This window comes from Papilio machaon, chromosome 9, assembly GCF_912999745.1.
Source record: "Papilio machaon chromosome 9, ilPapMach1.1, whole genome shotgun sequence".
Taxonomy (NCBI): Eukaryota; Metazoa; Arthropoda; class Insecta; order Lepidoptera; family Papilionidae; genus Papilio; species Papilio machaon.
The window spans coordinates 7,144,568-7,168,219 of record NC_059994.1 but is presented as its reverse complement, the minus strand read 5'-3'; the positions used below and the strand labels follow the sequence as shown (position 1 = coordinate 7,168,219).

The following is a 23,652-nucleotide window of genomic DNA, read 5'->3' as shown; positions in this document are numbered from 1 at the left end:
GGAGGCAACATATACGCCCTGAGGCTAAACATACGCCCCATAGGCAATCTTTGATTTTTTTTTTTTTTTTTTTTATCGATCATGAGTTGCGATTACAACGATTATCACGGTAACGTTCTGACATTTTTCTCTTAGCCTTTATTTTCACGAAAATACAAACACAACCACAGAGTGAGCAAAGTGGATAGAATCACGCGGATCCTATCCCACTTCTGATGTTAGATATTTGATGCAAAAGTATTTTAAAAGAAATAAACTAACAGCGAAATAGTGAATTTAACTCTACTTCTAAATAATCCTCGCAATAGTATAAATTCAAACCGAACGTAAGTAAACAAAAATGTAAGACGTTCCGCAATGACGGATGGAAAGAGACTGCCCTCAACAGTCTGTTAGATATTTGACATGTCTAGTGCTGCGCCGATACACCGGCACAGTGTTGATTTTTGTCTCTAACAGTATTTTATGGTAAAGCCATGAAAATTAAAAGAAAAGCCAGCGATATCTAATATATAAAATTCTCGTGTCACAGTTTACGTTGCCATACTCCTCCGAAACTGCTTGACCGATTCTCATGAAATTTTGTGAGCATATTCAGTAGGTCTCAGAATCGGCCAACATCTATTTTTCATTTTTTTTTAACTGCGCGCGGGCGACAGGTAGTGTTTAAATAAAATTTCTCAATTTTATTGAATTCAACGGTACAGTTATTAAATAAGTAATTATTTGGATTTAATATTATTTTAAGTTTTCTTTATGTCACTTAGGATACTTAGGTTTCTTAGATCAAAATCTCTGTATAAAGTGTATCGTAATCCCTGTCATTATCTTTGAAAAAAAAAAACAGAGATAATATGTTTTAAACCACCTTGAGACCTTGACATTTTTCATAAGTATATACATAACTTGACTCTTATGAAAATATAGTATATGTATATAACCGTGCGATTCCACTGACAAACAAAAAACTAAAAAAAAATCACCCTTTCGTTCTTTTTGAAATACACACATTATGTTTTTGTATCGAAGTTGTATTCTATAATGATGTTTTATGTGGAAACGCTTTGTTGAATGAATCTAAAATAATTGTAGATATTAAAAATGAAATAGAAAAATAAGTGTTACCAAAGTGTTCAGAATTATTTTTCAGAGTAACTGTATTCTGCTGCCGAACCACGCGTATTCATGTGATCTCTCTCATAAAGATAACATGTTTTCTTACATGTTTCGGCAGTGGGAACCCCCGGAAAACTACTACTGATCATTAAATAAGTTGAATCGAAATACGAATTAATATATTTATCACTTTCTGATATTTATTTAATAATTTTTATATGTTTGTTAATTTGTAAGATTTTGCCTCAGTTATTGAATTTTAATTATGAACATAACTATTTGACGATTATCAATAATATATTTTTGAAATGCTATAGCTTGTTTTTTTTTTCCAGATTGTATTCAAACTCGTATTTAATTAGATTACGAACAAGAATTGTCTGTAACGTTAAACAATTTAGTCAATATGGACTTATATAGATAGTGGTAATTAATTTTACTTATCAAATATCCAACAATCCACTAGAAATTCTAGTACACGTTTAAGAAAAAGTATAGGAATAAAGGATCGGGGATTGGGTAGTTAAATAAAACGTTAGTTGATAATTTACATTTTATTAATGTCTATTACAATATATCACGACAATTTCTGACATTTATATACTTTTTATTAACTTAAATAATAAATATAACAAACAATTACATAACAACACTGATATGTATAAATGGAATAGAACTTTGCCAAATTACAGCTTTTGCTTTGTTTGCAGAACTTTTAATGACAGTTTATTCTAATTTATTAGTTTGAGTCCTCACCACCGCTACAAACCGCAACAATCAGCGCCAAGATGGCGAAAATCGAATAGGCACAAAATACATCGTTTTATAGCCTATCCATTAAAGAGGTCAATGCACAATATACATTTCTAAATTCACATGTCACCATTTTTTGTACAAATGAAAATGTAACTTATGAGTTAATTTAAATAACAAAATGATTACAATCTATAGAAGAGAGCTACGTAAAGAACATAATGCTATTATAAATGTTGTTTAATACGCCTAAGGAATTTATACTCAAATATTCCTAGCACGACTTAATTCCTATACAATATATTTCTTTTGAAAGGGACCAGTAATTAGCACATGTCTTGGGGCACATTATTTACTGGCAAAGTTACAAGTACTTGCAGCATAGAATTACGAATGGAAGGATACGATGGGCATGTGGAAGACATTCAGAGGGTCAGAAACAGCGTTGATAATGACATTTTTAAAGTAAGTACCGCGGCCATGAAACTAGCGATGAGCGGTGCGGCGCGACTGGCGGATTGAGTGATGTAATAAATGTATACCACAATATGGCGACGCTCACGAAACGAACGAGTAGTGCTTTTGTTCATATAACCCCGCTCTGCCGTAGCGTCGCCTTTTTTGTGCCCTCGGCTTAAATATCTGTTATACCATTTGTCTTATTTAAAAAACAAAAAAAAAACACTTTGTTCAACAATCATTTTAATGTTTTAACAATGACATATGTCTTACGAACAATACAAAACATTTTTTGCTGATGTTCATACAAAACAAGTTAAAATTTCGCGTGTATGCCAAATTATCGTTCGAATAGCATTGTGAACTCTACGACCATTGTAATATTACCCAATTTTGTATCAAACATATATTTATTAATGATTATGTTCATTCTTAACGTACAAAAATTCATCGTACAATGTAACGATGATAGATTTGCAACCAGTTCTCTGTTTGACGCACCGCCATCTTCCTTTACCGTTGTTGACCGACTGCAGACTGTATTTGTAACCGTTCAAAAGTATCTGTTTTGTTTTAGTGACTGGATTAATATAAACTAAAATAAAATGTTATCATTAAATTATTTGATACATTTTTTTTAATTAAAAATAAAATTTTATATGCTTATGATAGTATAAAAAAACCAGAATGATTTTTTCATTTGATAAATTTATTCAATTCGCAATTTAACTACAACAAAAGCGTATTTTGGTACAATCTAAATCGCAGGAACAACATACACAGCCTAGGTAAGTAACATTTTGCCCAACTGACTTAATATAACAGGTGCAGTTATACAATACAGTGGGAACTTATCTTAACAGCTTCATAGAATTTCAATTGTGATTCAATTATTTTCTGTTGTTTATTATATAAATAAAATTTTACATCGAATAAAGTATGGACGTGTAAGAAGGGTAGGAATTCAGATAGGTTGAGAGATTTTCGGAAGAGTACAAAATATGTCGACTCTGTAGGGAAAAGGACAAGAAGAAAAGTCAGTTGGGTTAATTTTTTAACAACTAGTTTAAGTTAAATTCGGTGGATGAGTGTGTTTGTTTTGTCGGTCTACCATAGTGTAACCGATAGTAACAACAATGGCGTGACAGTCGTTGGTTCGATTCTCAACGCACAACCACTTCACGCGAGATGAGCAGACGGAATGACGCGTGTAGCAGTAACCACGTAACTTCATTATCCTCGCACCGATCTCAGTCGTGAAAAACGTTGGACGAACTGCAAAGAAAACAAACATTAATACCTGGAAAAGCTTTCTTGGATTTAATATCTCATATAAAATATAAAACTAACGTGTAATACAACGCCTATCATTACTCATATCTCACCTCCCAAGTCCTTATTTGTTTAGCAAGTGATAGAGATATTTTCTGACATTGTAGAGAGTTATGCTTCTTTCTTTAAGTAGACACAGGGTCAGATACCTCGGTCCGCCGAGGTCGCTGCCAGAGATCACCAGCAACATTATAGGGACTGCTGGGGTTCTTTGGCGAGCTGGGCTGGCTGGAGTAACCTACAGCCTGCCTTCACGCAAAATACGCGTTTGTCGTGGAGTTGCGGAAAACTGAGCCCCTACTACTAACTAACTACTAAGTAGAGTAGACTTTGTCTTAATATTATAAATGTGAAATTATAATTAACTCTTGTTAAGGTTACCATTGTTTGTTAAAAAGTTCAAGCTTAATCGTACTTCTTACTAATATTATAAATGTGAATGTTTAGATGGATGGATGTTTGTTTGGAGGTATTTCCGTTACGGTGTAACGTATCTTGAGGAAATTTGCCACAGATTTAGAACATAGTCTGGAAGAACACATAGGCTACTTATAAAGATTTTTTTAAATTCCGCGCGGACGGAGTCGTAGGCAAAAGCTAGTCTTAAATAGATTTTTTATCTGTAATAAAAAAAGTCTAGTATTTCTTAAAACATTTTTATTTACTACAGGTTAATACATTTAGAAATCTCACATTAAAAGTAAATTATTAGACTAGAGAAAGCAAAGTACATTTTCAGGTAAGAATAACAATCTACTAAAATCTTACCCTTCAACATCGATAAAGCCGTTTAGACTACATACATGAAAAACACACACAGAGATGTTAATTAAGCGCTAAGGAAGACCTTTAATGTAGATTTAAGAATACACACTCTAAAATTCAAATTTAAGCGAATAAATAGTTCGCGTAATACTAAATACTAATTTAATCAACGATTCCGAGTCACATTAAATCTTTTTTTAATGATACGGGTAGTATCTTCGTAAATGTATAGGATGGTTGTGTACATTTTTCATACGCACTACTGCGGAGTCATCCAGCAAAGTGTAGAGGCATGCGGTACATCCAATATTGTATTTGCAGCATCGGTACCGCATCTTGCCACCAGAGGCCGCGTGTCTCGTGAAATAATATCCGTCCACTAGAATCATTTTATTACCATTTTTGCCTTTAACCCACGATACATCTGGACCTTAAACAGAAAATTTAATTTTTAGTTTAATTCAAATTAGACATTTTAAAAATATTTTTTAAAATTTACTAAACTAAACGTCTAATGTAAATACAAGCTATACTATGTTAGTCTAAAATGACTCCATTTTATATGTGGATTAAAAATTAGTTCAATGAAATAAAAAATCGTTTTATTTCTAAATATTTTACTATTTTACGTAATAAATTCTAATAGGAACAAAACAAAAGTAAAATATAACCATCACTGGCAAAAACATAACGATTAAATAAAGTTTAAAATCATGGAAAAAAAATTTTTCTTTTTAATCCGTATCCTTTTAATGCGTCAAATAGAAACGTGTTTAACACGTTTTTTTTTCTTCGAGATTCTTTGGCACTTAAATTATTCCGTATTATAATTCCGGCGGATGATTGTGTTGAGGGTTGCCCTTTATAATGACGTCATCCTGGACAGTAAAGATGACAGCTTTACAGCCCTTCTTGTTGTGTGTTCCGCACCACCATCTAGTTTTGCCGTCATTGACGCGCTGCCTGAGGAACTTGTAACCACTCCAAAATATCATACGAGCGCCTTTCGATGTCGTACTGAATACTGGACCTAGTAAAATTATCAACGTCATTTAATTTTTCATAAATTTGTAGTTGAACAAATTTATTAAGAAAGTAGGTATTTATTTGACAGACTAAAAATACGAATGTAGAGGCAGAGGCGGGATTCCATTAAAACCCTAATTCGAAAGTCAATCAAGTCGTAATAAGAGTATTAAGTCAAGTAATATTTAAAGTAATACGATATTAATATCATGAAATAGTCAGAATAGAGTTCATCCAAATTTTAAAGGATTAATCATAATTTAAAAAATTTCATACTTTCATTTTGATCACAGCGCCATCTATTGTCGCTTTCTGAAGTCGTATCACTTACAGCCAGCTCTGCGGGCTGTTCAGGCTCTGCAGGCTTTTCAATCTCTTCAGGGTCTTCATCTCGCTCCCACACTATAGTGTATACTGCAGCTGTGAAAGAAAAAACTGTATTTAAAGTTGATACAAGAAATCACGTGTATTTGTTATACATATATAATTTATATAATTATACTATATTTGGAATATATTAATCAATGCATGCTTTAAAAATAATTATATTTAAACGTAAAAATTAATACAAACTTATATAACAATAGAAAACCAGGGTGCCATTCCAACAATTAGTAAAGTTGAAGTAACTTAAATTTAACACAATAACAATGACGATAATATGGGTAATAAAAATCTTTCAAATGTCTATATTGAAACAACATAATATTTGATATTACCACAGGTGGGCACAGTTAATCGAAAAGTTAACTTCGTTAATCGTTAATTCGTTAATTAAAAAATTAACTTCGTTAATCGTTAAAGCGTTAAATTCTCGAAAATTTAACGCAAGTTAAAGTTAATCGTTAACAGTTAACCGTACCAAAATTACACGTACTAATTTCACACTTATTGTGGCAACACTTGTTTAAAATATTAATTTGATTATTTTAATCATAAAAATGATTTTTTATTAATATAAAAAATAATTTTTATTAAAACAAAAATAAATAAAAAATTATAGGTAATCTTAATTCTATAAAACATTGAATGCATGAATGCATTATAGTATGTTTTGTTACGAGTGCGGAAAGCCTGTCATTGCAAAGTGTTCCGACAAATGTCTACCCGACCCGAGGCGCAGCCGAAGGTGAGGGTTGACAGTTGGCACAAGTTGTGACGATAGTTCCGCCCATGTACTAAACAACTATTTTTAATACAGTTGCGAAAAAATGAAGCAATTTATTATAATAATAATAACGCAATAAACTCAATTAACTAAAATTTTTGGAAAATAGCGCCAACCGTAAAAGAATACAAACGGAGTTTTTTTTTGTTTCACGAGTAAAAAAGTGTTTTTAATACAGTTGCTTAAAAAGTGGCGTATTGCAGGGACGAAGAGCGTTCCGGATGTGGGCTATTACATACTCGTGCTTTTATATACTCGTAATGAAATATACTATTTCGAACCTTCTTTTGATTTTGTCCTGTTGGTCACGTCTTTCCCGGACGCTCTGATGCATCATACTAGCACGCGAACTTCACATATATCAATTATCAACTCGTTCATTCACCACTCGAGTCGCTGACAGTCGCCCAACATAGTTGAACTTACAAGCGTGGCGTGGCTCGTAATTTAAACAAGATGACAGCACGTCTCCAAGTTTCTTATTTAACGATTAACGGACTTTTATTAACGGAAGTTGAGTTTAACGGAAGTTAACATAGCGTTAACACTTTTTGAAGTTAACTTAAAAGTTAATCCGTTAAGCAAAATGTTAACTTCGTTAATTAACGATTAACGGATTAACGAGTTAATGCCCAGCTCTGGATATTACGTTATAACGATTACCATAAACTTTGAATTTAAAATAACTAGTAGAAAAATACAACTGCATATTCAGTTCAGACAGCCTTCTAGTTTAACTCAACTAGCTGAACATTATTTCTAAAACCAACATTTTTCTACCTAAGAAAATGACTACGATTTCAAGGCGTTTTATATTTCTGTTGTGTTATTCCAAATGATTGTGGCAATTGTAAACTTTGACTACAGTGTTGTCGGCAGTGTACACCGCTGCCTTGCACAGGTACTGTTGTCGGACACAATGCCATCGTATCTTGTACCCTGATACTCTATGCTTCCGATACTGGTAACCATCCAGACATAGGATTTTAGCACCACGAGCGGATGTCATGAAAGTAGCTTCTGTAAGAGAAACGAAAAATTAGAAACAAATAAAATACCGAGAGTGTGGAGTTTACACTTTGTTACAACTGACTATGTCTTCATTTTTACATACGTCTTTGTTTTTCATCATCAACCTGCTCTTATCCCTATGGAGGGTCGGCACAGTATGTACTCCTCCATACATCTCTATCAGCCGTCATATCTGAATTCACCCCCTTCTTACGCATATCCTCTTTCACACAATCCATCCATACTTTCTTTGGTCTTCCTCTACCTTTATAGCCATCCACATTCAACCTCATATCTTTGTATTTATTTTCATGTAATGTTACACAATGTTCTCCTTTACCGTAAAAAAAACTCAGTCCGCGCGGATTTAAAAAAAATAATAATTAGTAGCCTTTGTGCTGTTGACTATGTTCTTCATTTATGCCAAATTTTATCGAGATGCCATCTAATAAACATCCATCCAAACATCCAAACATTTGCATTTACATTTTTAGTGTGATGGTTATATTTTTTTATAGTGTGAGACCTAAGTATACTCTGTGTAAGTACTGAAAACACTAACCGACGGTTTCTGAGACCAAAATCGTTGCATAAAACATATCATTATCTTTAACAACACAGACTTATATGCTTTAAACGGGATTTTAGATCTTAGAAATCCATGGTAAGCGAAATTATACATTTAGGTTTTTTATTACATTTATTAGAAAATATTAATTTAAATAGAAAAGTTAATTGACATTTAATTTATTCAATTCAATGATTATGTACATTAGTATACTTGATGATCATGTTATCGATCGTGAAGACAGAAGCACCACAGCCGTGCATCTGTTTGGAACAGAACCAGCGCGTCTTCAAGCCGTTAACTCTGTGCTTTCGAAACATATAACCCTCGAAGAGGAGCACTTTAGCACCGCGAGATGTCGTCGTTATCACTGGAACTGTTCACGGAAGTTAGAAATATAACAGAAAAAAAGTAAGTATTTAAGAATTTTTAATAACACCTGGCAAAGAATATTTTCAATTACACCTAAATAATTTATTTTATTAGAAGAATAAACTACAATATTTTATTTTGTTGCTTTATTAAAAAAATATTTTATGTAAAATAATAAAAAAAATCTATCGTTTACACCTGTTTCCATTTTTTTAATAACAATTTTTAAGGTGTTAATGTGCATGGTTATGTAAGTTATTACATTTGATGATTTGGTCCTGTATAGTGAAGACAACGGCGCTACATCCTCGCGCATGGTGCCAACAGTACCACCTAGTCTTTAGTCCCGAGACCCGATGGCGTCTGAACTTGTAACCATTAAAGCAAAGGACCTTTGCGCCTCGGCTTGTTGTTATTATTTCCGGACCTACAATATAAAATAAGTTATTATTAGGTTTTTCTTGAAGTTCTGAAAGCTGTAATAAAAAATATTTTATAGGAATTTTTATTATCTTTCTTTCAAGCTTTTCATTGTTTATTATTATTTCTTCACTCTGAGTTGTAAAATAAACATAATATTAACTTAATTCTAAAATTTTTAATGAAAATTCTACTTCCACTTAGGCACTCAGTATGGCCTTGTGATTATGTATGTATTTGACGATGTGATCATTTAGTGTGCAGTCAGTTGGTCTATTAACTTAATTTATTTAAAAATACACAATCATATTCGTCATTATGTTAGTTTTGCTTTGCACTGTACTTATTTATCTTATCTATACACTATTTATATAACTCAAGAACGGCTGAATCGATTTGACTGAAAATTGGTGGGCAGGTAGCTTAGAACCAGGAAAGGGACATAGGATATTTTTTACACCGTTTTGTATTTTTTATTCCGCGCGGACGAAGTCGCGGGTAAAAGCTAGTTGATAATACTGTTGAATCTGGATTAGCGAGAGTCCCAGGGAGCACAATATTTTTTACGATTGTAAAGCTTTCTCTCTAACCCGGACATTGATGTTTGCTTTCAGAGGTTTCTCTCTTATCCAGGTTCGAGTGTACTAAAATAACTAAATTAATATCAATTATTACAATTTGAATTCAAAGCATTGCCCTCATTTTTTAAATTTTACTTATTAAGCAATTTTACACAATTATTTTAATTGATACATAACTTTTGGTAGTTTTAAAAATGAAATAATTAAAACATAGGAAGCACTCACACTTCGAGAGGTTTCCATTATGCTTTTCTGCAATACGTAAAGAAACTGTTCACACAAATGTAACGTGAACAATTTTTACATTATTTTACACATGGTTATATTATGTTTTATGATTGTGTGTTTTCATACATTTTATTATGTCATGTTTCACAGTGTATATAAACGCCTTGCAACCTTGACCGTGGTGTGTCGCACAGAACCAGCGAGTTGTCATACCCCAAGTGCATTGTCTAATGAATTTGTAACCGTCCAGCATTATTCTGGTCCCACCATGAGATGTCACAACGGATTTGACTGCGCCTGTCATGGAACAGAGCATATTTTATAAAACAGTTTTAGTAATAAATTAATTAAGAACGGCTTAAACTCATGTATGACGTCCGGTGACGGCACCCGGGTTTCGGACCCGTTGGGGGTCCATCTTTAGGGTGTGTGTGTACACAATAAACACTCGCTCTGAAAATGGACCCCATACAATCATATGTGAGTTTAAGCCGTTCTTAATTAATTTATTATTATGTCTCACGAAATTTAAAACAGTTTTAGTAGTTAATTTTTTTTAATTTTGTAAGAACGGCCTCGCTGACAAAAGCTAGTCTAGAAATAAATAATCTTATAAAACTGTAATTAAATAAAAGAAAATTCGAACATCCCATATTTCTTTATAATTATCAACTATTAACATCGAATCAAGAAGATTTATAGACTACTTTTATTAACTTTTTCATAAACTCGTGAATAAATCCCAAGAGAATCTCGAGACATAACAAAATGAAATACGACTTCTTCACACATCTTAAGACGTCTTTTCTTTCGTTCAATCTTTATCAACAATATCGAACCAATACATCTTTATAATAAACCTTTACAATATTATTTAATTGGTACTCTAGCTGTAACAATATTATAGCTTGATTAGGAAAAGAGATAACCTCGCATGGGCATAGCCAGCCAATTGATCGAGGCTAGGTTAGAAAAGGGTACTACCATTAACATTATTTACATTTTACAATTCTCTAAGGGCGTTGTTAACCCCCTGGCGATGCCTAAGTAACCTCGCTATATTGCGAAAAGCTTACATAATAAATTTATTGATTTTAACGAAGGATGGATGAAAGCAGTAGGTAGATGTCGAATGTATCAATATCAAAAGGCATTGTGTCGACTTAACAAGTTGTCAGTTTTCCTGGTCAGACTATATTTAATTTATTTATTCCATAATTCGGCGATCTTTCTTCGTAAAGTTGTCCTTGGCACTTCGTACAGCTTAGCAGCTCGGAGGCAGCTCATCTTTCCACTCAACACAGCCTCACTGGCAGCAACTAAAGCGCCCTCTCGTTTGTAAACTCTAACCCTACTACCTTTACCACGCTTGATTATATAAACATCTGTAAACAAACGTATAACGACGATATTTCAATGGTATTTAATTATCAGTTATATTTTCCTTAAAAAGCAATTAAGCTAATTAACGAAACAAAAGAAAGAGTTCCCAAAACAGTAAAAGATATGTGAGTCATAAACGAAATAGAGTACAATCTTCAATTCAATTAAGAAGCAACAACTAAGTAAAATAAGTAATAACAACTTCATACTAGAAAGTAAATTAAGTATGTTTAATTGTGGCTTCACAACTTTATTTACATAAACGTATGGCAACTCTGTTTTTGTTACATTATAAATGTACTCGTAACTCTATCATTTCTATAGTAAGAGGCAAACGAGACTGCCTTCATTAACATAGTGGTCGTTGATCAGTACACATACTCATGAGGTGAATTACTTTGACTTCACGCCTGTCTTCTGTGTGGTCGTGATATTGCATCAGACTATCGGCCGCCGGTGCTGCTGCGGTGTATGCCAATAATTGTTTGAATAACTTTTATGAATGGCAATAGCAACGAATTGAAAGCAAATGAAATATGACAATATTTCATTTGCTTGACATTTAAAATTAAATGCGAATGTTTAGATGAATGTATGGATAGATGGTTGTTTATTAGAAGGTATCTTCGGAACGGCTTAACGAATCGTGATGAAATTTGGCATAGATGTAGAACATAGTCTGGAAGAACACATAGGCTACTTATTAAGTTATTTTATTCCGCGCGGACGTAGTCGCGGGCGACAGCTAATCTACTATAAATTATACGTAAAGTACGTAAAAGTATAAAGTTTTAAAATGTCTTCTTCGTGAGTCCAGTAGCGGGATGATTGTGATTGTTGTTGCAACGCACTATGATGTCTTCAACTGTGTGTATGACAGCCTTACAGCCCTTGCTGTGATGAGATCCGCAGAACCATCGCGTCTTTAAGCCAGTCTGGCAATGCTTACTGAACCTATACCCAGACATGATGATGATCCGCAAACCTTTTGCTGATGTGGTAAAGAACGCCTCTGAAAGAAAAAAATGATATTAATTGTTGATAAAGTCAATAGGCTCGAGTGACCGCACCGCTGTCACACTTCGTATGAATTGAGTGACATCATGAGGTTAAACTCTTTTTGGCTACAAATTCACAATAAAATACTTTACCATCTTGTCAGCTGGCAATAAATATACCAATTGCCTATATAAAATTAATACCAATCCAACTTATTTTTACCTACTATCCACAAAATACCAACCCGCACTGGGCCAGCATGGTTGACTATGACCTAGTCACCCATTACTTAGGGTAGGCTCGGAGCCCCTCAGTGGGGACGTATAGCTGTGATGATGATCCATAAAATACCCATGAACGTGTATTTTAAGAAATTGTATATGATACAAAGTTTTTAATAAATTTATAAGAGATAAATTTAGACGAATAAAATAACAGTTTTCATAAAAAAAAAACTATATTATGACAAAATAATCTATTCTGAAATACTCAGTTGTTAGAATTCGAATAAAGATCTATGATCAGTATCATAGCGTAAAGGGATTTAACATATATGTCCAACTTACAATAAAAAAATACTTGAGAGGTGTCAAGGGACACCCGGATGGAACGAAGTTCCTATGAATTTTCGTTATATATTGTCACGTCGTTGCCATGGTTACTATAGCAAAAAGTGTCGTGACAACTTTTCGTAAGAATTTTTTCCGTCTAGCCCCCTTTCACAACGCGCGATAAGGAACTTCGTTCCAATATATGTGGATACAAATTTATTACGAAAAAAATGTACATAATATAGAGATAGTAGCTGCCATTTTGCCAAAAACATAATTTAAAATCTAAATAAAAGAAGTCAGAAAAAAAACTAAGAATTTAGTACATACTAGTTTGATACAATTGTGATTATAGCTTCCTTAATATTTACGTATAGGCGGATGTGTGTGGATATTTTTGCATCGTATAGCCTGTTCGCCAACGGTGTAGACGACAGCGCGACAACCACGATTGTAATGAGAACTACACCACCATCTCGTCTTGATACCAACGTCACACTGTCGCCGGAATTTATAGCCGTCTACTACGAGAATACGGGCCCCGCGCTCCGACAACATGAAACGTGGACCTGCAAATAGAATATTGATTGATACATCGAAATTAAATTGGATTTAAGAACAGTTTCTTAGTATATAAAATTGGAATATGTTTTTATCATTTTGTGTATGGTAAGCGATAAAGCAGTAAAACGGATTAACGACGAAATGAGGTTAGAAGAAAGATTTTTCAATATTATAATTTCTGTATTCTATTTAAATTATAAAAAATTTAAAGTTACAGTTTTCTTACTGGCAATCGTAAGTCAATTAAAGAAATGGTGGATCATGATTGTGATCATTCTTGTACCTCACAATTATATCATCAATAGTAAAAAGGATAGCATTACAACCTTGCTTCATATGACTACTACAGAACCATCTCGTCTTTTTACCAAAGTCGTAATGCCGTGTGAAATTGTAGCCTGATATGGAAACCATGCGAGCGCCTCGCGAAGTCCTCGTGAACACTGCTCCTAAAATTCAAGGCTTTGATGTAGAAAATCTTCGTATAATCAAAATTTTTGTTATAAAAATAACAAAACAAAACCTTCGGCTTAAATCGAATTTTTATTGACACTCAATACAAACAAAGTAAAACAAGAAAATCACAAAAAGATTATTTACAGTCATGTCATTTTTAACACCGAACATCATTCATTCTTTCGCACAATGCCTTTAAAACGAAATGGAACCGAAGTGATGCACATCTTAAGAGATGAAACCGACCGAAATTGGAACGCAGATTATCTTCATGATTGATTCTGTTTAAAATTGGGTACGCTCCTGTTTCAGTGTACTAAAAGCTTAAAACCAAGGATTCCCAAAGGGGTCGATATCAAACTTAAAGCATTCCTAATTCTCACTCTGTCTTCTTCTATCGACCTAAGACAGAATGAAAAATAATAGTAATAATAATTGATCTTAAAAGTAGGTTTTTTGGCCATGGTAGGTAGGTAGGAGGTAACAGTTCATTTTGGAAAACGGATCACTTGTTCAAAATAATTTGAGGATCCCTGCTTTAAACCCATTCGGCCGTTTCAGATATCGCTTGATAAAAAGGTAGACGAGACCTACAGGCATTCCAAGACTGTCTAAGTAACGCATTTTATTGTCAAGACCCACTTTGAGTCTCCGCGCTACTCTAGTTAATATCTACGTCATATAAAATTATCAAGTTGATATTTTGAAATTCATATATTCTGATATGAGATATAATCATTGTTTAAAAACATAGTAAACTACAAACTGATGTCTTTTTTTTCATCGGTAGATATCTCTAAATCGATTAATTCTAAATTGGTAACTCTAAAACCAAAAAATTCTAACACTAAAAATCTCTAGGTGCACTTAAATTTAACAGACAAAGGGCACGTTTCTCACGGAAAGTGAGATGTCATTATGGGTTTCGACTGCTTCGACACTTGTATTCATACATAATCCCGACTGACAAGAGGGTAATGTTTTTCGCTTGTACATAAATATGTAAATTCCATTGTGACTACCTAAAGTCCGCCGCCTGAACCTATTTTGATGAGTGAGGTGGTGTTGGAGTGTAAAAGGAAATATAAAATCAGCAAAAACACAGGACATAAGAAATAAAATTGTAAATTAGATAAAAAGCGAGTTCGAATCTCACGCCTTTTTTACATTGCTAAATCAATTTTTCTTGTAAATTAACAAAAGTGTTACAGTTGATTTGTTTCAAATTAAAAATTTAAATTCTTTGTTTTAAAACTAAGCCAATAGATGGCGCTATTTCAGCCATTAGATCATGTCAGTCAGGTTTTTTGATTTCTTAAAAATAAAATTAGGTTATTTTCTTCGAATAAACAGAGCCAAAAGTATGTGTCAATACAAGAATTATGTCAGTCGTATTTTTAACCCGAAATTTACTAATTACAGTCGAACCTGGATAAGCGAGAGTCCAACGAATCGCTTAATCTTTCTCGCTTATAAAAGTTTCTCTCTAACCCGAGTTCTTCGCATAGAGGTCGTCCATCGAGACCGGACAATGACTCTGCCTTATAGAGTTTTCTCACATATCCAGTTCTTTCTTATTCATCGACTATATTTATATTTTTGTTAGTTATACGGTTCGTTATATCAATGCGTGAGTGTGTTCATTTCTGGCTCTGATGACATTGTCTCCAACGGTGACGATGGTCGAGTGGCAGCGGTGAATATAATGTCCTGAGCATCGCCATTTTCTCCTCGATTTCGACGTTTCTTTGAGATGGTAAGTGTAACCCCGATATCGGATCATAGTGTTGCCCTTCTTAGAAAGTAGAAATTCTATATCATCTGAAATTGATAATTTAATTAATGAATGGTTCATAATTATATATACAATATTTTAAATTATATTCGGAATTTCATATACTTTATCTTGCTTTAGTTAATATTTTATTTATAGGAAATTCAAATAGTTTAGAAAAAAAGTTTTAAACTTCATTTATTTTATTTCAATAAAAAACAAAATTTATTTGTGAATAATCACATTTACTTTTAAACACAGTAACAAATAAAAAATGTACTACAGTTGTACGTTACAAAACATGTCGGTAACCACTAATGCTAGTATCACACGATAGCAGTACTGCTATTGTTTGAACACTTATTGTCAAAACAGCACTTTAGTTCCTGGCGTGTGCGTTGAAATTAATAATATAATTGTCAATATCTCTGGCTCATTGTTCTGCCCTCGTTTAAAACCAAAGAAACTTAAACTATACATATATCAATAGACGGGACATTGTGAGCCAAACCGAGTGCCCAAAAACTTCTTAAAAGGATAGTTTCGGTTGTCTAGTTTGACACTTGTGACAGATTATGTGCTCAGAACTATTCAAAGGAAATTGCTTGTAATGTCCGCTCTATAACATAATATTTGAATCTCTATATTTTTTACTTTTTTTGTATTCATTTAAAACTTGCAGTTTATAGGTCTACGGTTGGTAAAACTTTTGACGTGACATAGTTCGTTGGTGACAAATTTAAGCATATCACCTGTCGGTTAAATTTAATTGTGATTTAAAACAATATGCTATCTCTTGGTGGATGAGTATGGCTGCCTTTCGTAGAGAATAATGTATCATTAATTGTGTACAAATGAGCTGAACAACCACGGGACGAGTGAGTGGAACATCTCCATCGGGTCTTAGGTCCGACAGTCGTGACGTAATAGTAGGTGTAGCCGGCCATTTTGACCATTTGCCTTCCTCTTTGTGACGTTACAAATTCCACTGAAATCGCAAATATAACATTAGTCAATAAATAAAAAAACATTGCACATATCGATTCCATCCGATGAAAAAAGATTCGCTTTTTTAACATATGTAACTCCTTCCGTCGGATGGGTTGATATCAGTTACCAATATTTAGTTACTGCTTTGTAAAAAACGTATGTGGACAAAACAGATTAATTACTGATAAAACCGCTATACAAAAACAAATTATCAGCCTTCACATTATCTTTCAAAAGAGAAGAATACGTTGTTGAACAAAAGGCACAGTACAAAAATTTACAAGTATTCGTTGTTGTATTTTACTCCCGATAAACTGACTGCTGCACAACTGACATAATTTTCGTGCTAGGCCCCTGTTTAGTGTCTAAACCGTACTCTGTGGATATTCGTAAGAACAAACCGCTTAAATTTTGGTTCCGATTTGACTCAAATATATTAATTTACCATCAATCTGTATTTAGAATTAATAAAAATTAAAAAGACAAGCAATAATCCAATGATAGAGTGAACAATGTATATACAAAAAAAAACTCAAAATGTTTCAATTAAAAAAAAACATTGGACAATAATTTAATAGCTTTATTAAAACTGAGAATAATCAAACAGCTTTAGTAGTTGATGACTATGTTATTCGAGGTGGATGACCATGATGTCCCCTGGTGTAGAGGACGGCATCATCGTAAGTATGCACGGTGGCCCTGCAGCCGAAGTGACTATTTATTGAGCATCGCCAACGTATTGTGGGCCCACGAGATGTCGCGTAATATGAATATCCTTCATATAGGAGTAACCTTTTCCCACGCTTAGATTGAATAAATTCAACTAAAAGAAGAAATGTAATTTTGCATTCCAATTTAAAACACACGTTTTCAGGTTAAATATATTAGAACAAAGTAAAATTTAATCTACCTGAAATATACGAAACAAATAAATAATCTGCATCTTGAACAATACTTACTTTTTTATTCTGTTTTAAAATTACAAATTCATACTTAAACTTATAAATATTATACTATTTTTTTTATTCCCGGGAGCGGGGTACTATATTATACGCCTTTTGTTTTAACAAGCTTAGCATATAGGTAGTATTTAAAATTGCAGAGAACAAAGTTGTATCACCTTATCTTATAGCATGTTGTGTTTGATTTTACCCATCAAATTGTGCGCTTTGAGTTTTTATTTCAAGACATACTCGTACATTGTAAACTTTTTCATTTTATTTGAGAATCTATTTAATAGACAGTGAGCGCTGTAAATTCATACGTTAAATAAATCACATAATTAAAAAATCTTTTCAGAAAATCAAGTAACACCTACGGCCTATCATGTCCTTGAGATGACCGCTAAACGACGAAATTGTTCAGGGTGCTATGAAAAACTGCGGGAAACCATGAGAAGTGCCGAAGCAAAAAAGAAAGTGAAAAAAATAAAAACATACTGCAGGATGTGCACACAAAATCTTTGTGCGAAATGTTTTAAAGACAAGCATAAATAAATAATTAAATAAACTATTTTTCATTTCTTTTCTACAATTCTATTTTATTTTCGATATCTCCTTATTTTTGTCTTTCCCATCACTACTAAAAATACTTTCTAGTGCGGTGCTGGTCGATATCGAGCCGCCACTTTCCCTGGTTCATTTCTCATTTCCTGTTTGGCAGATCCCGGGGCGAATCAACTCTGAAGAAGGTGGGTTCAAGGTTATTCTTACAGTCCAAAAAGTACATACCTATATCATGTTTTCGCAAAGTTATAGCGATTTAATCTAACCTTATGCTGGTGGGTCGAGAAAGGCCTGCCACGCACTGGTGGAAAAATCATTGGGGGCACACTTTGGCCCGCTGCCGCACCAGACGAAGGTTTAAGATTTTACTTGCCGCAGCTAAGGTGCTAATAGATCAGATAATATAAAAGATAGATAGAATGTTTTAGGTCTACGAAAAAAAGCTTGGCTATTTATCGAGATATTGTAGATTACCAGATTTAAGGCTAGTCTTTTTGTAGAATTATGTATGGAGAAAGGGAAGGTAAGGGATGTTTAAAAGAAGATATAACAAATGAATATTTAATTTAGAATTTAAGCATTAAAATTCCAGATTACATATCAATAGCTCTTTAAAAATTGCTTTAAGTAAGATGATACTGTGGGTTTCCACTGTATTGAAACATATTGTCATCTTTCTTGTTCTCTTTGACAAAAACTAAAATATGTGTTAATAGAAGAGATCTGGTATAATTCTTTTCAAACATCTTGGCGGCCCAAGGTCATCGGCGCGCTGCACATTACCCTCCCACCCGCATCCAGTTATGCTCCAACAAACCAGCGATTCACGTGAAATTAAGAGCTATTTAGATATATGAAAACTACTGTACGCGAAGAAACACGTTATCACAGTTCTTACAAGTTCAGTACCATTTACTTGCGTGTTCACTGTATCACAAAAATATCCTTGTATCACGGAACTTATTAATCATGTTTCCAAGGTGTGTAGGACCACATTTTTGGCGGTGGATGCGTATGTTGATCGAAGGTTCTAACAAACTCATCATTTTCAGTGATGACGTGGGCGCGACAGTTGTAGTTACTATTCGTGGAACATCTCCATCGTGTTTTCTCGCTCTTGGATGGAATGGGCCTATATGTGTAACTATTCAGAAGTAACACACGTCGCCCTTTTTTAGACTTTACAAATTTCACTGAAAATGTTTAAATATATGTTTAAGACTGTATAAGACGATAATTTTCTTGTGTCTGTGATCATCTTTAGAACATTATACAACAGAGATGGCGAACCAATAATCGCTACAATATTTTGAAGTCTTCACTGAAGACAAAATTCATTAAACATTAGGAAACAATTGTAAATTAGGAGTGATCCCTAAGTGTGACTACGGAATGCTCCGCAGAAATATTTGATGGCATACCTATGATCTCATTAGAAATTCTTTTTAGAAAACAAGCTCATTGATGCGTAAAAGTTCGCTATCCTTGTTATAAACTGTTCACAGATTGAAGATAACAAGGGGTGGACATTATCATTAAAAATAAAATCTTATTTTATACGTTAGCTATTTAGGTCAAGTAGTGGTTCGTTTCTTATGAAAAGGAGGTGGATGCGTATGCTCCTCACAGGCAATTTGTATCTTTTCTTTGTATGTTATGATGAAGGCATGGCAGTAGTAGTTTTTATTGGTGGTACACCGCCATCTTGTTTTTGCACTCTTCGTTGGCAATGGACAATATCTATAACCATTGAGTAGCAGAATACGCCCACCTTGTTTAGATATTTCGAATTGTACTGCAAAATGGAAAAAAAAATTCTATTAGGTACTTAGAAGAATCATTGAATAGAACTTTAGAAAGTCTTTTTTTATCGTAAAACTTTAGAAAGTAAAGAATAGATGAAGGGTAGATGAAACATGTATTGGACAGTTGTAAAGTTTATTTAAACCACGAGCCTTGTTAATTTTATATAGTTAAAATTATTAATATTACCGTGTTTTTAACCTTCAATTACATTCAAAAAATTGAGACAATAATATGAAGATATTTCTCGACTAATTATTTACTTTAGAAAAGTGTTTTCTATTGAAGCATGGCAAACACATCGACTGTCTACAATGCGCACAATGTGTTTTAATTCGCTTAGTTTTCTTTGACGCCTATACACTATTATACGTAAGTCGTAATTTCACGTAACATCTAATGCAACGTCTTTTTATGTTGCCACATTGTAAAAAAAATATTTGTACAATTCTTGTCAGAGAAACCTGCAAGGAATATAAAAAACTAATTTACGCTACATTTTTATAACTAAAAATAATAATTTTTATGTTTTCGTCGTTAAAGTGTTTAAAATATTTTTAAGAATTCAAAGATTTATTTTTTACAATATACAAACGACAATAAAGTAAAAAAAACGGGATGTTCATTACGCGAACTCAATCACAATAGAAAGTAGCAAATATTCAGAAACATGAAGCTTTCATACATGGAATAGTGGTAAACGAGCATCTCCCTAACCTTGTAACACTCACGCGGTATCGGCGTCCAAGATTCTATAAACCTTAACGTTTGTTTTTTACAGCCGGACGATTGTTTGTGCCAACTCTAGTTGGTACATATAAATTACAAATCAAATAATTATAGCTAAATAAAAAAAAATTAATGGGTATGTTCATTCTTTACAGATAATATTTCGTCTTTGAATGTGATGATGGTCGCTCGACAGCCATGAGGGTAATGCGTAGAACAAGTCCACCTAATCTTCGGGCCCTTGGATGTCGCGCAGTAGGTATAACCGCTCAATTTAATCAAAGTCTTGCCTTTCTTCGATGTTATGTATTCCGCTGAAAAATATAAAGGATTATTGGTTGATAAAAACAATGTCCGAATGAAGCAAAACAACATAGACAATGTTATGTAAACTAGAAAAACAAAAGAAAAAATATATTTTTAGTATGAAAAAAAAAATTGTACTTAAATTCTTAGATCAAAGAAGAAAAACAAAAATGTTTTAAATAATGGTAAGAATTTAATAAAAATCCATAGAATTATATCATGAAATGAACAGTAAAATGTAATAAACAATGAGATTCGTACTCTTACAGATTAATTTAACTTTACATATTTTTGGAACGAAGTTCCTTATCCCGCGTTGTGAAAGGGAGCTAGACGGAAAAAAATTCTTACGAAAAGTTGTCACGACACTTTTTGCTATAGTAAGTATGTTAACGACGAATGAGCGCTACTTCACCATGGCAACGACGTGACAATATATAACGAAAATTCATAGAAATAAAATGTACTTCTTGTGAAGACTTAAGTTTTTTATTCATAGAATAAACATTGGTTCCTTCACTAATTAATTGAAAGGAACTTCGTTCCATCCGGGTGTCCCTTGACACCTCTCAAGTTTTTTATTCCAATAATGTACTCAAATATCATGAAAACGTAACGATCTTCGGCCACAATGAGAGTTGTGAATGACATAAAGGATGTTTGGTAGTGTAGAATTTTCTATAATAAGTTTTGAGGAACCACAATATGCTTTTATGTACATGTAGTAACCCTTAGAAAATATATTTTTTAAACAAAAAATAGACATAGTTTGTTTGAGAATTTAATTTTAAAAGAAATCGTGAGCGCAGAATTAAAAAATAGCCGACAATATTACCGTATATATCAGCAAAAATACCATCAAAGTTCCTTCAAAATGGGTCCAGTCATTCCGAAGATTATCCGCAACAAAGACAAAAATGAAAAATTGGGTGTGTATGTAATATATTAATTTTTTCAATGCAACATACTTACACTAAAATTTTATTAATATGTATTATGTAGGAAGAGATGGATTAATTTCGTTAAAGGTGATATGAGTGAAGGACCTATACCTAGTGCTCTGACCCTACAGATGAGTTTAGTACAGGGAAATGATACATGAGATTTATTTCTTACGCCTCATCCTATGGTTATGTCTACCTTTAATAGCTACAATGACGTCATCCACGGTGTAGATCGTTGCTGTGCAATTGTGTCGATTGTGAGTTGAACATCGCCATCGAGTCTTATCGCCGCCGGGTTTAGTGGCGTAATACGTATATCCATCTAAGATTATAAGATATAAGCCTTTCTTTGACGTCACGTATTCCGCGTCTAAAACTAAAAATTAGTTTTATATTTATATCAATTTTAATCTTAACGAAATTATGTTGTTACCAAGAAAAGTATGTTTTATTAATTATTACATATTAATATCTGTATATCTTTCATAATGTCCTTTTTGCTGTTTAAAATTATATAATTACTAATTACGTTAACTGGTCGCTGCTAACGCCATTTTGAATTTTTTGGTAAGGAAAATTAATTGTGAAGGTTACAGTCAGTCGGTTTAAAATAAACAGTAGACAATTAACAGTTACGATTATCGTTTTTTATTAACAGTTTATTAATTTTTTTTTTATAAATTTTCAAAGTGTCTTTCATTAAAACATGGTAAGCACAAAGCTTGATCACATTGTCGACAACGGGTGAATATTTTTTTAGTTCTTTTCGCAGCTTGTTTCGAATTGAATGATAGCCTCAATTTATAATAGCAGCCGACGCAACGTTTCTTCAATAAATCTTTTATAAATATATGTAGCGACTTTTTCTTACAATCTGAAAATTTAAAACATTTTATTGCAAATTATAAAATTAAAGAAAATATATTAATTTTTGTACCTATTTGTGATGAATATCAACATATTTCAGCTTCATAATAAAAAGTCTATTAAGAAGCATAAAGCTTTGATATTTTTTTAAGCAAATTGAAATTATTTCATTTATTTAAATATGATTAAGGATCCCACAAGCAATAGAGACCCTTAGAGTTAAGACATACACCCATGGGCATCTGCAACACTGAAGAACTTCAGATGCGTCGTCGCTCTTTATAATGTACCCTCTCCTCAAAGAACCCTTAATCTTATACATAAAATTTCCATGTCACAATGTTAGTTGCCGTACTCCTCCGAAACGGCTTTACTGATTTTTACCAAATATGCGTATTCAGTAGGTCTGAAAATCGGCTACTACCTTTTTTCATACCCCTATTAAGTTTTTTTAACTGCGCGCGGACGGAGTCGCAGGCAACAGCTAGTATAATAATTAATTTTAGTATTCATTAATTTTTCATCTAATTAAATTATAATAAAAGTATGGTATATATTAACTTTTTATATATTTTATATTGATTAAATACACCGCCCTTGTTCCAACTTCGTTTAATTTTCTTCGAGGGTTGGGTGATTATGTATATCTTTAACATAGACCAGTTCATCGTCGTAAGTGTAGAGAGCCGCTCGGCAGTTGAAGCGATTCCTCGCGGCGCATCTCCATCTGATCTTGCCTCAAGGAGTCAATGAATAATAGAATATATTCCCTTTGTACCTCATCATACGATTGCCAAACTTTGAAGTCAACTGGAAAATCAACCAATCAATTACAATACACTATATTGTACACTATATACTATCAAATACAATACATTATCTATATTTATTTTTTATATATAATGAATATGTATTAATGTATGTCTATTCGTTGGTGCTAATTTCAGAAACGGCTAAACGTCAACGCTAAGTTACCCGTGAA

General features: G+C 33.1%; 1 protein-coding gene across 7 annotated transcripts in view; it reads right to left on the bottom strand.

Annotated features, from left to right (window-relative positions):
- LOC106712905 (protein tramtrack, beta isoform) overlaps positions 1–23,652 on the bottom strand; it is a 247,179-nt gene that overhangs the window by 80,267 nt on the left and 143,260 nt on the right. Inside the window, exons 5-6 of one of the 7 annotated variants that reach the window (XM_045679300.1) lie at positions 13,623–13,745; positions 13,078–13,301 (exon numbers count right to left, since the gene is read on the bottom strand). The exons of 3 other annotated variants lie outside the window; for them this stretch is intronic. In XM_045679300.1, coding sequence (XP_045535256.1) covers positions 13,093–13,301; positions 13,623–13,745 — 332 coding nt within the window. In that variant the 3' untranslated portion in view covers positions 13,078–13,092. Of the gene's footprint in view, positions 1–4,607; positions 4,856–13,077; positions 13,302–13,622; positions 13,746–18,969; positions 19,215–20,667; positions 20,868–21,999; positions 22,180–23,652 lie in introns of those variants that run through there. 3 more of the 7 variants (XM_045679298.1, XM_045679323.1, XM_045679333.1) reach the window with 3 other exon arrangements.